This window comes from Artibeus jamaicensis, unplaced genomic scaffold, assembly GCF_021234435.1.
Source record: "Artibeus jamaicensis isolate MK-2021 breed Jamaican fruit bat unplaced genomic scaffold, CSHL_Jam_final scaffold_461, whole genome shotgun sequence".
Classification (NCBI taxonomy): Eukaryota; Metazoa; Chordata; class Mammalia; order Chiroptera; family Phyllostomidae; genus Artibeus; species Artibeus jamaicensis.
In genome coordinates this window covers 9,175,582-9,190,612 of record NW_026522045.1, presented here as the reverse complement: position 1 = coordinate 9,190,612, position 15,031 = coordinate 9,175,582, and the positions used below count along the sequence as shown (strand labels likewise).

The window sequence follows — 15,031 nt, the reverse complement described above, 5'->3', positions numbered from 1 at the left end:
ATGTCACTTTGCTACCCCACAGAACTGGCATTTTATTGTTTATGTGTATTATTATTATTATTATCATTTCATTATTCTTCCTACTTTTATTTTATTACTATTGTTTTATTTCTATTCCTTATATTTAGTTTACTTCGTTTTAGCTCTCTGTTTAATTGCATTGTTTGACTGGTTTTCCTTATTCTCTCTTTATTGTATTTTAGCTAGTCTTGATTGTGTACTTTCTGTTCTGGTTATTCAAATGATATACTTCCTGTCATATGATTGTTGTTCCAGTATTATTGTAAATAATTGTTGTTCTATATAATTGTAAATACTACCTAGCAACCCTCCAGGATCTTAGCCCACTTCACTTTAACCCTGAGCATTAGTATTGTTGTGATTAATTATATTCTCTCACACTACATCTACTTTCTATATATTAATCTCATTATATCTCATCATCTAACCTTGCACAAGCACTCTGTTTTCTGGATTCAGCTCACAATCATCTTCCCCTCTAACAAGAGCCTTATCTCTCTTTTACCTTTCATAAAAGGTGGCTAGTTGGGGGAAATATCACCACTGATGCCATACTTATCCAAAAGAATCACGTATCTCTTCTGCACTTACTGGTACTTTAAATCCCATACAATACTCTTCTGCTGTCATAATCCATTTTGCCTACCCCTACCACTGATCACATACAAGAATGGGAGGGAGCTACAAACATCAATATACCTGCTAAAGGAGAGAACCCACCAACAAAGGAACCACCAAAAGGTAAAATACCAAGTACAACAAGAGAGCCCAAGCAAACAAAAGAAAGGGCAACCCTAGAGTGTCCAGACAAAGAGATCAAAGAGACCATACCACTGAAGCCCATAGAATTCCTACCATAGAAGTTCACCCTACAAAGAAAGATAGCAAAGGGAAAAAACAGAAAGCACAGAAACAAACAAAAAGAGTCACCTAAAATGGGCAGACAAAAAAAGAACATGTAATCAAAAGCAATGAAAGACAGCTCACTAAAAGAGCTAAATGAAATGAAGGTAACCAAATTATCAGATGTAGAATTCAAAATATTGGTTATAAAGATGTTCAAGGAAATTATGAACAATTACAAGGAACTGAGTGAGAATTACAACAGTATGAAAAAGGAAATAGAAACTATAAACAAAACCAGGATTAAATGAACAATAAAAACATACTAGGAGGGATTACAAGCAGGCTGGATGAAGCAGAGGATAGAATCAGTGAGCTAGAGGACAAGGTAGAAAAAAAAAAACACCCAGAAACAGCAAGGACACAAAAAGAGACTCAGAAAGAATGAAAAGGTGTTAAGGGAATTGCAGGACAACATGAAACGTAATAATATTGGTATAATAGGGATACCAGAAGGAGAAGAAGAACAACAAAGGATAGAAAACCTGTTTGAAAAGGTAATGATGGAAAACTTCCCTAATTTGGTGAGAGAAAAAGTCACACAAATCCAGGAAACACAGAGTCCCAATCAAGAGAAACCAAAGGAGGCCCATTTCAAGACACATCATAATTAAAATGGCAAAACTCCAATACAAAGAGAGCATCTTAAATGCAGCAAGGGGGAAACAGGAGGTAACATACAAGGGAATCCCCATAAGACTAGCAGCTGACTTCTCAATGGAAATATTCCAAGCCAAAAAAGAATGGCAAGGAATACTCCAAGTAATTAAAACCAGAGGCCTGCAACCAAAACCACTTCATCCAGAAAGGTTCTCAATTAAAAATGGAAGGCCAAATAAGGAGTTTCCCAAGCAAAACAAAGTCTCAAAGAATACTCCTCCTCCAAACCAGCTTTGCAAGGGATGCTACAGAGTCTGCTTTCATAAAAGGGAAAATAAAGAGGTGAGAGAAAAAGGAACACAGGTACAAAAAATGGCAATGAATAAGTACCCACTGATAATAACTTTACCTGTAAATGGATTAAATGCTCCAATAAAAAGACATACAATAGCTGAATGGATAAAAAGTCATGGCCCATGAATATGCTACCTACAAGAGACCCACCTCAGAACAAAAGACCTTCACAGAATGAAAGTCAAGGGATGGAAACAAATATTCAAGCAAATGGACAGGGGGAAAAAAGCCAGGGTAGCATTATGCATATCACACAAAATAGACTTTAAAACAAGGGCCAAGTCATGAAAACCAAAGACCTACAACCAAGATTGCTCTATCCAGCAAAGTTTTCATTTAGAATGAAGGACAGATAAAGTGCTTCTCAGATAAGACCAAATTCAAGGAGTTCATCATCACCAAGCCCTTGTTATATGAAATGTTAAAGGGACTTACCTAAGAAAAAGAAGATTAAAAAAAAAAGATGAACAGTGAAAGGACAGCAAACTCACAGTTATCAACAACGGCACCTAAAACAAAAGCAAATTAAGAAGACAGCTAGATCAGTAGTGAACCATAGAAATGAAGATCTCAAGGAGGGTTAACAACAGGGGAGTGGGAGAAGGAGAAGGGGGGAGAAGGTACAGAAAATAAGTAGCACAAACAGTAGATAGAAAATAGATAGGGGGGAGGGTAAGAATAGTATGGGAAATACAGAATCTAAAGAACTTGAGACATGTGTTCATGAACTAAAGGGGGGAGTGGTGGGAGAGGGGTGTGCAGGGTGGAGGGGAAAAGAGGGGGGAATAGAACAAATGTAATGGCATAATCAATAAAAAATGTTTAAAAAAAAGAAAAGGAAAAAAAAACAAGGGCCATAAAAAGAGACCCAGAAGGTCACTTCATAATACTCAAGAGAAGAATCCACCAAGAAGACATAAACATTGTAAATATGTATGCATCTAACACAGGAGTACCCAAATACATAAAAAATTTTTTTTGGAGGACTACAAGAAAAATAATGACAGCAACAGACTTATAGTAGGGGATTTCAACACCCCAGTGTCAAAATGTATAGATCTTCCAAACAAAATATCAACAAAGATATTGTGGTATAGAACAATGTCCTAGACCAAATGGACTTAACTGATATACATAGAGCCTTTCATCCCAAAGAAATAAAATATGTATTCTTTTCAAATGCACATGGAACAGTTTCAAAGATAGACCACATGATAGGACACAAAACAAGCCCTAACAAAGTCAACAAAATTGAAATCATATCAAGCATTTTCTCCAACCACCACACACTGAAACTAGAAACCAATCTCAAGGAAAAAACTCAAAAACACTCAAACTCATGGAGATTGAATAGTATGCTATTAAATAAAAAATGGCTCAAGAATGAGATCAAGGAAGAAATCAAAACTTTTTGGAAGCAAATTAAAATGAACTCACAACAATCCAAAAGTTATGGGACACAGTGAAGTCAGTCCTCAGAGGGAGTTTCTTAGTGATACATGCCTACCTAAAAAAGATAGGAAGATTTCAAATACACAACCTAATTCTACACCTACAAGAACTTGGAGAACAACAACAAAGACAGCCCAGAGCAAGTAGAAGGGAGGAAATAACCAACATCAGACCAGAATTAAATGACATAGAGACTAGAAGCACAATTCTAAGAATCAATAAATCCAGGAGCTGGTTCTTTGAAAAGATAAACAAAATTGGCAAGCCTTTAAGCAGACTCATCAAGAAAAAAAGAGAGGACCCAAATAAACACAATCAGAAATGAAAGAAGAGAGATTACCACTGCACCACAGAAATATAAAGGATTGTAAGAAATTAGTACTAAGAACTATATGTCAAGGAATTTGAAAACCAAGGTGCAATGGACAAATTTCTAGAAAAATATAATCTTCCAAAACTGAATGAAGAAGAAGCAGAAAGCCTGAACAGACCAATAACAGCAGAAGAAACTGAAGTAGTAACCAAAAAACTCCCAACACACAAAAGCCCTGGACTGGATGGTTTCACAGGGGAATTCTACAAAGCATTTATGGAAGAGCTAACCCCTATTCTCCACAGACTATTCCAAAAAATCCAAGAAGATGAAGACTCCCAAACTCTTTTTATTGAAGCCAGCATCATCCTAATTTTAAAACCAGATAAAGACACAACAAAGAAAGAAAACTACAGGCCAATATCACTGATGAACGTAGATACTAAAAACCACAAGAAAATATTGGCAAACTGCATTGAGCAATACACTAAAAAGATCATACACCACGACCAAGTGGGATCCACCCTAGGGATGCAAAGATGGTACAAAATTCAGAAATCAATAAACATAATACATCACATAAACAAAAGCAAAGGCAAAACTCACATGATCGTATCAATAAATGCAGGAAAAGCATTCGATAAGGTACAGCACCCATTTACGATTAAAACTCTCAGCAAAGTGGAAATTGAGGGATCATTCCTCAACCTAATAAAGGCCATATAGGAGAGTCCTACAGCCAACATCATCCTTAATGGGCAAAAAGTAAAAACTTTCCCACTAAGATCAGGAACAGAACAAGGTTATCCACTTTCAGTACTTCTATTCAACATAGTATTGGAAGTCCTAGCCACAGTAATCAGACAAGAAAAGGAAATAAAAGGCATACAAATTGGAAAGGAGGAAGCAAAACTGTCATTGTTTGCAGATGACATGATAGTGTACATAGAAAATCCTATAGACTCCACCAAAAAAACTACTTGAACCTAATAAATGTATTTGGCAAAACATCAGTATAAAAATTCAATATTCAGAAATCAAAGGTCCTTTTCTTTGGCTACATATAAAATATTTTATTTTCTTTATATTTAAATATCTTGAAAAGATAATTGATTAGTTACAGAAAAAAATAACAATAATATGTTGTGGAGTTTATAGCATATATAGAAACAAAATAATAGCACAAAGATAGGGAGAGGGAAAATGAAATCCCTTATAAGCTTATTGTACTATTTGTGAAGCTGTAAAATGTTTTTGAAGGTAAATTGATAATTTAAAAATGCATACTGTAAAACATAAACAACCACTAAAATAATAAAACAAAGTGTCAAGAATTTTGTAAAGATTGGAATTTTTTCAGACCATGTTTTATGATCAAAGGTCCTTTTTTAAGTATTTTTATTGATTATGCTATTACAGTTTTCCCAATTTTCCCCTTTATCCCCCCTTTGCTCTGCACACCCCAACTCTCCAGCATTTCTCTCCTTAGTTCATGTCCATGGGTTGTACATATAAGTTCTTTGAGTTCTCTGTTTCTGATACCATTTTTATCTCTCCCCATCTATTTTATGCCTACTAATTATGCTTCTTGTTTCCTGTATCTTTCCCCCTCTGTTCCTCCCTTCCCCCTCCCCACTGAAATCCTTCCATGTGATGTCCATTTCTCTCATTCTGTTTCTGTTGTAGTTGTTAGCTGCTTTGTTTTTGTTTTCATTGTTTTTCTTTTCTTTTAGGTTCATTTGTTGATAGTTGTGAGTGTGTTGTCATTTTATTGTTCATATTTTTTATCTTCTTTTTCTTAGATTACTCTCTTTAACATTTTATACAATAATGGCTTGTTGATGATGAACTTCTTTAACTTGATGTTATCTGGGAAGCACTTTATCTGCCCTTCCATTCTAAATGAAAGCTTTTCTGGATAAATTAATCTTGGATGTAGGTCCTTGCTTTTCATGACTTCAAATATTTCTTTCCAGCCCTTTCTAGCCTGCACGTTTTGTTTTCAGAAATCAGCTGATAGTCTTATGGGTACTCCTTTGTAAGTAACTCTCTCCCTTCCTCTTCCTGATTTTAAGATAGTCTTTCTATGTTTAATGTTGTGTAACTTAATGATGATGTGCCTTGGTGTGTTCCTCTTTGGTTCCAACTTCTTTGGGACTCTCTGGGCTTCCTGGACTTCCTGGAAGTCTATTTCTTTTGCCAGATTATGGAAGTTTCCTTCATTAATCGTTCAAATAAGTTTTCAATTTCTTGCTGTTCTTCTCCTTCTGGCACCTGTATAATTCAAATATGGGACCATTTCAGGCTGTCCCAGATGTTCCTAAGTCTCTCTTCATTTTTTTTTAATTATTATTTCTTCATTCTGTTTCAGTTGGATATTTATTTTTCTCTTTTGTTCCAAATCATTCATTTGAGTACTGGTTTCCTTCCTGACATTCTTGGTTCCCTGAATATTTTGCTTTATTTCATTTTGTGTATCTTTCATTTGTTCTTTCATTTTTTTACCAAGCTCAATCAGTTCTGTCAGCATTTTGATTGTTGGGAACTGACTGCTCTGCATGGTTTCAGGAGTTGTCACTACCCTCCACGAATAAAGCTGAGTGAGCAACCTCCAGACTGTGAGCCACTAAGGAGACAAAGCTTACCTCCCAGGCAGCAATGCTGCTTCTGCTTCATCCCCCACCCCCAATGCTTGGTCAGTTAGTCAGAGATGGGTAAGATTCCTCAGAGGAGGGGCAACCTAAGCCAGACATGATCACTTGGGAGGCCATCAAGGAAGGACTTGGGGGGCTGCAACAAAGAGGGAATGATGGACCCTCACACCCCCCCCAGCTATTCTTACATAACCCGACTCCCCATTTCCATCTGGGAGAAGTGCTTCCTGGCTCTAATCCACTTAAGCCTAAAAACCTATGACTGGGAAAGTGGTGCGGCCCTTTGCCAGCTAGAGCAGGTTCTGGGGTGATCGGGCATAAGAAAGAATTTACAAAGTCCTGTGAAGCCTGCTTTGCTAAGAGTGCTTTCATTCATGTAATAAGGGTCTGAACAGGAAATGAGTATGTCTCCCAAAGTTTTTGCAACCCCCTTACCTGACAGACACTGACTCAGACTAAGCCCTCAGATTTCTTTGAAATGTTATCTACTATTTGATCCTTGCCCCCTGACACTGATTGATGAGCTTTACCTGTATTCTTGTGTGTTACAACCTAATAAAAGCCATTGAAGAAGAGGTTCTTGGTCCATCTCCTCTGAGAGACTGACCACCTCTCCTCCCCAAGCAGATCATGTTTTGGTAGTATTATGTTCATCCGTGGCAGATGGGGGTACTTGAGGGCAAAGTTGCCCCCAAATTTGATTACCAGGGCTTTAAATTTTCCATTAGATATGTTGGTTATCTCCTCATTGCTTAGGTCTCTTTCTGAAGTTTTGCTCTGTTCTTTCATTTGCATCATATTTCTTTTTCTTGGCACACCTGTTAAGTGTAATAGGATGGGGCCTTAGGTATTCACCAGGGCAGGGCAACACTCTTTGCTGTGCTGTGGTGCTACCTATGGAGGAGGGGCCAGAGAGGAAACAGTGCAGCTGGCCTGCTTGTCTCTAGCCCACTTTCCAGTGAATTCTCATGTGAGAGTGGGAGTTTCACCCACCGCAGCAACTTTCGAAGTTCACAGTCAACTCTGAGTCTCAAATTCTCCTTTAACCAGTCCTGCCCATGAGGTCTGCAGCCTCATTGCAGTTCTTCTCAGCTGGCCCCACCTGCGTAGTCTGCTGCCTCACCTTGGGTTCTTACTGGTCTGGTTGTCCTTGTTGACTTTTTCTTTAATTCCTTGGTTGTCACATTTCCAGGCAGTTTGATTTTCTTGCACTTCTGGTTGTTTATTTATTTTAGATTGGTTGTTATTCTCATTTTGGTTGTGTGAGGAAGTGAAGGGTTTGTACCTATGCCTCCATCTTGGCCAGAACTCTCAAAGGTCCTTTATACATATTCCTTGATGACCTTTCTTTTTCTTTCCCCCATTTTCCCATTCCCCCCTCCCATCTGGTTACTGCCAGTTTGTTCTTTATTTCAATGGCGCTGGTTATATTTTGCTTGTTTATTTTCTTGATGATGTTTCACTTGTAAGTGATATCATATGGCATTTGTCTTTCACTGCTTGGATCATTTCACTTAGCATAATGCTCTCCGGTTCCATCCATGCTGTCACAAAGGGTAGTAGCTCCTTCTTTCTGCTGCATACTATTATGTTGTATAAATAAACTATAGTTTTTTATCTACTCATTTACTGATGAGCACCTAGGTTGCTTCCAGCACTTGGCTCTTGTAAATTGTGCTACTATTAACATTGGGGTACATAGGTTCTTTTCAATTGGTGTTTCAGTATTCTTCAGGTATAATACCAGCAGTGCAATATTTTTTTCTGATATATCACCTCAGGCAAGGGAAAGAATAAAAAAACAATTGGGAATACATCAAACTAAAACTTTTTTGTACAATGCAGGAAAACATAAACAAAATTAAAAGGCAACTCATTGAGCAGGAGAACATATTTTCCAAAGATATATCTCATAAGAGGTTAATACCCAAAATTTATAAAGAGCTTATAAAACTCAACACAAAAAAACAAACAATCCAATTAAAAATGGGCAAATATCTGAATAAATACTTCTCCAAAAAGAACATACACATGATAAATAGACATATAAAAAGATGCTCAACATCAGTAATCATCAAAGAAATCAAATAAAAACCACAATGAAATATCATCTCTCACCTGCCAGAATGACTATAATCAATAAATCAACAAGTAAGTGTTAGCAAGAATGTGGAGAAAAGGGAACCTTCATGCACTGTTTGTTGGAATGCAGATTGGTTCAGCCACTGTGGAAAACAGTACGAAATTTCATCAGAAAACTAAAAATGGAACTTCCTACTTACCTAGTGATTCTCTTCTGGGAATATATCTGAAGAAACCCAAAACACTACTTTGAAAGAATGTATGTACCACTATATTCATTGCAGCATTATCTACAATAGTCAAGATTTGAAATCAGCCCAAATACCCATCAGTAGATAAGTGGGTAGAAAAGCTGTGGTACATATACACAATGAAATACTACTTGGATATAAAAAAGAAGGTAGTCTTACCCTTTGTGACAGCATGGATGGATTTGGAGAGCATAATGGTAAGTGAAATAAGCCAAAGAAGTGCAAATGCCACATTATTTCACTCATATGTGGAATCTAATGAACAAAATCAACTAACAAACCAAATAGAAACATACTCATTTAGAGAGAACAGCTGTCAGAGGGGAGAGGGGTTGCAGGGCTGGGTGAAAAGGTGAAGAAATTAAGGGGAAAAAACCCTCATAGACACAGACACCAGTATGGGGATTTCCAGAGGGATTGAGGAGTGGGTGGAGGATAAGAGGATACAGGGGTAATAAATGGAAGGAGTCTTGACTTGGGGTGGTGAACACACAACATACAGATGGTATATTATTGAATTCTATAGCTTTATTAACCAATATCATCTCAATAAATTCAATAAAAAGGTAAAAAGAAAGAAGGAAAGAGGACGAACAACACTTTAAGGAATCCCAACAACCATGAGTGATTCCTCATAAAAGAAGATTCTTTGCCTTACAAGATTCTCTACACTCTCTTAAATAGGAATCCCTAGGTGAGATTAAGAGATGAGATCATAATAAAATTATCTTACTACTTAAAATAAAGCTGGAGCCATTACATTTCTTTTTCATACAAGTAAGATTAGAACTAGACTATCAGGTTGTACAATATACAGAATTAGAAACATTTTATCCAACCACTGCCCATGAGGAGTTCTATAATATTTTACCTGATTTTGTTTATAGTTTAAGCACTACCATGAGCTTTCAACAAAATCATGGGAAAACCAAATGCTACAGCTAAAGTTTCATGCTCTAGAGAGAGAGAGAAACAATACCTTCATTTTACTGCACCCACTTAAAAAAGAGTTTGATTCCTATTATAAGCTGTGCTATGAGATTTGATGTAAATACTTCTTGAAAACTTTATATTTGTGTAACATTTTATAATTTACAACTTTCACATAGATATCATTTGTTGATGACAAGAATAAGTGGGAAAGTGATGAGTAAGAACCAGGTAAGGGGCATGGGGACAAAGGCAGAAGAGGCTAGGAAGAGAAGAAGCATTCTTGACAATTGTTACACAAACAATACTGCACTGAACAAGCCTCATCTTACCATGAGGACCCAGATTCCCAACTTCCCTTTGGCACCACAGCAATCTCTTCAAGGAGATATAATGTCTAGTTTGATGAAGGAAGAAACACACTTCATGTCAGGTTCTCCCACTGCCTGCTATTTGGAAAAGAGAAGGGATTGCCTCTAGCATTGTTGTCTCACCAACTTATCACCACTCCCTACCCATTTTTTGTTAACAATACCTATCTTGGAACATAAGCATCCTAAAGGTATGAGACTTTCTATAATTACCAGTCAGTCCTTTATTCCAAATGGCTGAGCTACATTATGACAAAACTCAAGTCTCCCTTGAGATTCCACTTCTGGAAATATATTTGAAGAATCCTGAAACATTAACCCAAAAGAATATATGCACCTTTATGGTCATATCAGTATTGTTGTTTACAATAGACAAGATTTGGAAGCAGCTCAAGTACCCATCAGTAGATGGGTGAATAAAAAAAGTTATAGTACATTTACATAATAGAATAGTACTCGACCATAAAAAAGGAACTCTTACCTTTTGTAATAGCATGGATGGACCTGGAAAGCATTATGCTAAATGAAATAATCCAGTCAGGGAAAGAAATGTACCATATGATTTCACTCATATGTAGAATTTAATGAACAAACTAAACTAACAAGCAAAATAGAAACAGACTCATAAACACAGAGAAACAACTGTCAGCTGTCAGAGGTGAACAGGGTAGGAGGCTACGTAAAAAGGTGAAGGGATTAAGCAAATAAATAAACTAACTAACTAATTAACTCAATATGCCCCCCAACACACACAAAGAATCTATACAGTTCTTCTGAAGAAATATTTGTATATTTCTGTTACATACCTCAACCTGCTGGCAGATCTGTATTAGCTTGGCCATTTGATTTTCTAGTTCACTGTTTCGCTTAACCAAGTTGGTGAGGTTCATCTCCAGAGTTTGCTGTCATTGCAGAGTATGAAGCAAGAGGGAAAAGGGTAAGAGGGAAAAAAAGAACATACATTCAATTAGTTTGTGAACCAGTACCATGTAGAGATCAGTCGGTTGGCACATACACTATTTCAAAGATTAATTGAGGCCATGATATAGGCTTAAGCACTCTTCTTGGTGCCACTTAATACAAAGTTGACATTCATGACTTTGTGGATGTAGGGCTTTAATGACATTAAAATAATTTAATGTTTTCTGTAATATTTTCAACTTTTTAAAGTATACCATAGTCAATATTTCATTTTGCCCTCATAGTAAATCCAGTGACATAGGAAGAACATACATTATTTTCTTTTACAGATGAGTAGACTAAAAAAACTGTATTTATTGAATAATTACTACTTGCCAGACACTATGCTAGACATTTTCATATGTATCATTGAAAAATCATAACAGCACATGAAGCAGGATATGTTAACCATTTTGAAGATGAGAAAATTGAGCTTCAGACAGGATAAAGTGTTGTACACAGTCATGTAATTAGTATATGGCAAAGCTAAAGCTGGAATCCAGAACTCTAGCCTTCATTCACAGCTTTGCTCCAGTATTACATGATTTTGTGGTTAGTTTTTGTTGTTGTTGTTGCTATTGATAACATTTTATATTTATCAGTAGATTTGTTCAGGAAAAATGGTATTTTAAGTCTGGTATTCATCAAATTTTTGCATCATATCTCAATTTCCCTTCTTTGGCACTAAGGCATAGCCCATGGAGATGGTGAACTTCCAAACACAAAGCCTGACAGTATAAAGCTAGGACAGCTATTGCTTATTGCTACATAGATCCTTTTAGGGACACATTAGAAACACTTTAGAAATCTTTAATAAACATAGTTCAACACTACTCAGAACTCTTAGTACATCTTCAGTTGAGCAAGCTACTCTCTCCCATTCCTTATGTAAAAAAATACATAATGTTATTCACTCTAGATTGATAATGAGTTTTTTATTCTATCCCATTCCCAAGTCTTTGACTCTGGTGGCTGCTTCTGCCTCCATATCCATTTCTCTCTCACTCACCATCCCAGCACCCCCACAAAACCTGTTCCAAATGGAATACCCCAATTTCCTGGCTCTTATTCTGTTAGCATTCTTTTCCTTGGTCATGTTCATTGCTTCATTGCTGTCTCCATAGTTTTTATGGTTTGTATTGTAGTTGTTCGGAGTTCATATTTTCAGTGGGGGAGGGGGTTGGTAAGAAGTGGGGGAGGAAGAAAGGACTCTCGTACTCAGCCTTTTGTTTACTAAGTAGCTGTTTCTCCTTAGTATCCTTGGCACTGTCCCATGAATCAATCCCAAAGGATGTAATCGCCTGGGTATGTGTATTTCTAGGACAGGAAGTTTGATTTCACTTGTTCTCAAACCAAATTATGAGAACCAGCTTAATTTTTGCTTCCCTTTTTTCCAGATCCCTCTTGGATTTTTGGCTTTGTTACCATGGAAGTAAATTTTCACAATTTATTCCTTTGTTTTGTGGCTTGGGCACAGTGTCTCCCCTGGTCTTCTTCAACTTCATGACCATCTCAACTGTAGCTTTCTCCTTAGCAAGAACAGAGAGGGAAGAAGGAAAAAAGAGGGGTAACAATCATTGATTTGGGCATGATCTTACAGCTAATAGAAGTCAGAAGGGAAAAAAGCAATGTCAGTTAAGATATTTAATACAACAAAAGGTATTGGATACCTACTCTGTTCACAGTCCAGTGACTTCAGAAATAAAGAGGAAGTGAGATTAAGATGGGTCTTGAAGGATAAGTAGGATTTTAATAGAGATAGAGTGGGTCAGGATGTTGTAGGCATTTAAAATAGCATGATCAAATGTAAATGGAATAAAGTACAGGACATGTTCGGGGGAAAGACTTTGAGTTTAGCTAGAACAAAGAATATGAGAGAATAGCGGTAGGGGCAAGACTGGAAATGGAGATCAAGGCTCTTTTATGAAGGTCATGAATGCCTCAGTGAGGAGTTTGTACTTATTTATTTAAGTAGTGGGGAGTTACCAAAGGCTTTTGAGCAAGACAATGATATAATCAGGGCTTAAATTATGAGATTAATCTACCAGCAATACATGGAGCAGACTAAAACAGGAAAGTCTGGGGACAGGGACAATGGTCAGGAGGAGACTTGTCTTCAAGGCAGCTGAGAATGCAGGTATGGGCCAAGGTAAGGTGATAATCGAGAAAGGCTTGTTTCTATAAAGGATTTGTCACTGTCATAATGCAGAGATTGCAAGAAAGGCAGATGGAGTTGGTAATTAGAGGTCACTGGTGACCTTGGAAAAGTGAGTTTCAGTAGAGTTTTGGAAGCAGATGTCAAACTCTATAGGGTTAAGTATGGAGGTAGTGATAAAGTGGAGGCTACAAGTCTGGACTCCTCTTAAACAGTTCAACTGTAAGATAAATATGATAGAGCTGTAGTTTGATAAAAATATCCACCTTAAGTTAGAGAGTGAGCATTGGTAATGAGCCCATCAGTTTGATTTCCTCTTGCAGAGTGATTCAGACTCCTAGATCAATGTGATCCCTATGTATCACAAATGGCTATATTTATGTATGAGGTAAACATATATGGATTGATGAACTCAGAGCAGATATAATATTAGAAATCTGTGTTTCAAACTGTAATATGTTTTCATTCAAACATAAGATGCCATGGGGAGAATGTTTTCTAACAAGTACATGCAACCTACTGCAACACTTAATTTGAAACTTATCTTAGATCCCTGCTGGGTGCTCCTAATTTATGGCCCAGAACTGAGACTTATAGCTTCTTTAAAGCCCTGAAAACAAAAATTATGGCTGAGCACAGTTTGTGGTCTGTTTAGACTATGGATCTTGGGCTACCATCACAAAATTATAGCAAATGGTTATTTCACCCTGTGCCCCCCAGCAATTTGCAGAAGGCCAGAACATTTTAACAACACACACTACTAGAACTGACAAGGTGACTCCAATTTCAACCTGACTTCATTAATATGAAAACATTTTGAAAAATAAATCTTTGGTTAATAAAAACACCATCTGTTGATGGCTTTTTGCCACTGTTTTCTTACATTATGAGAGATAATTTTAGGAAAATTCCAGGCATTTACTTAATAACTTCCTATTCATACTAAAGCTTCCTCTGAAACTCGAATTGATTCTCAGTAATGGACATATGTACAGGGAAGGGGAGAAGTGAAGAAATTATGTAGTTCCCTTACTCACCCTTACTTTTCATGCCCAGCATTGACAAATAATTTAGAACTAGATATTCTGGGCCAGTCTAGGTTTTACAAATTTGGCCAAGTAATTATCATGTCTATACACTGACTAAGTAAACAAAGAGTACATGTGTATATGTACATATGTCTACACACATGCACACATGTATATACATACGAATTTGTGTAAAATTGAACACAGCTCTCTATTACTGTTTTGTTTGGTTTTGAAAAATTGATTTACTTTGCTCTTTTCTTTTGCATTCCAGTTAATGACTGGGCTAGGTTCCCTCTGTGTAAGCCTGGTTAGTGCAGTTTTCTAGGAACAATTGAACCGTGACAGTGAGAGAAAGCCAAAGTGCTGGGGAGATTGGAATGGAGATATCTGCTGGCAAGAAACAGGGACAGGAGGTTGGTAGGGGAAGCAGGCTGAAGTTTCCATTTCCTGCTGCAGGAGGTTACCTGCTGCTGGGTCTGCCTGTGCTTCCTCTGTGTGAGGGTTAGAGAAGTCATTTGAGCTATGAAACTATGAGACTCTCTTCTGCTTCAGAAGATTGTATTAGAGCTCTCACAAAATTTTACATATGTCTAAACAGCACACACTTAGGGGAAGATTAGATTTGTTTGCATAATTGATATTTTAAAATGCCCAAGTTAGCTAAATGGCATCCTACATGGATGCCATTTTTAGCCAAGTTCCATTTCATTTGTGTCAAATAGACTCGGTCTCTTTGTCTTCTTGTATACCCTTCCTAAAGAGGAAAATGTTTTGCTACTTCTGAGGAAGCCAGGCAAGGCTATTTTTCTTCTAGACAGCATCCCATAGAAAGAAACAGCTTCTCTAAACTTCTCAAGTTATTGCTGGGGTTTTTAATTTTAGTTTTTCTAGACACAGGTTATTTCTGGTTATTTTCTCATTGGCTCCCCCAAGAAACCTAAGTATACATCAAAG

General features: G+C 37.0%; 1 protein-coding gene across 4 annotated transcripts in view; it reads right to left on the bottom strand.

Annotated features, from left to right (window-relative positions):
• The window catches only part of MID2 (midline 2), a 161,102-nt gene that overhangs the window by 97,883 nt on the left and 48,188 nt on the right, over positions 1-15,031 (bottom strand). For all 4 annotated transcript variants that reach the window (XM_037167111.2, XM_037167112.2, XM_053657522.1 and 1 more), the window contains exon 3: positions 10,738-10,833. In XM_037167111.2, coding sequence (XP_037023006.1) covers positions 10,738-10,833 — 96 coding nt within the window. The remainder of the gene's footprint in view (positions 1-10,737; positions 10,834-15,031) is intronic.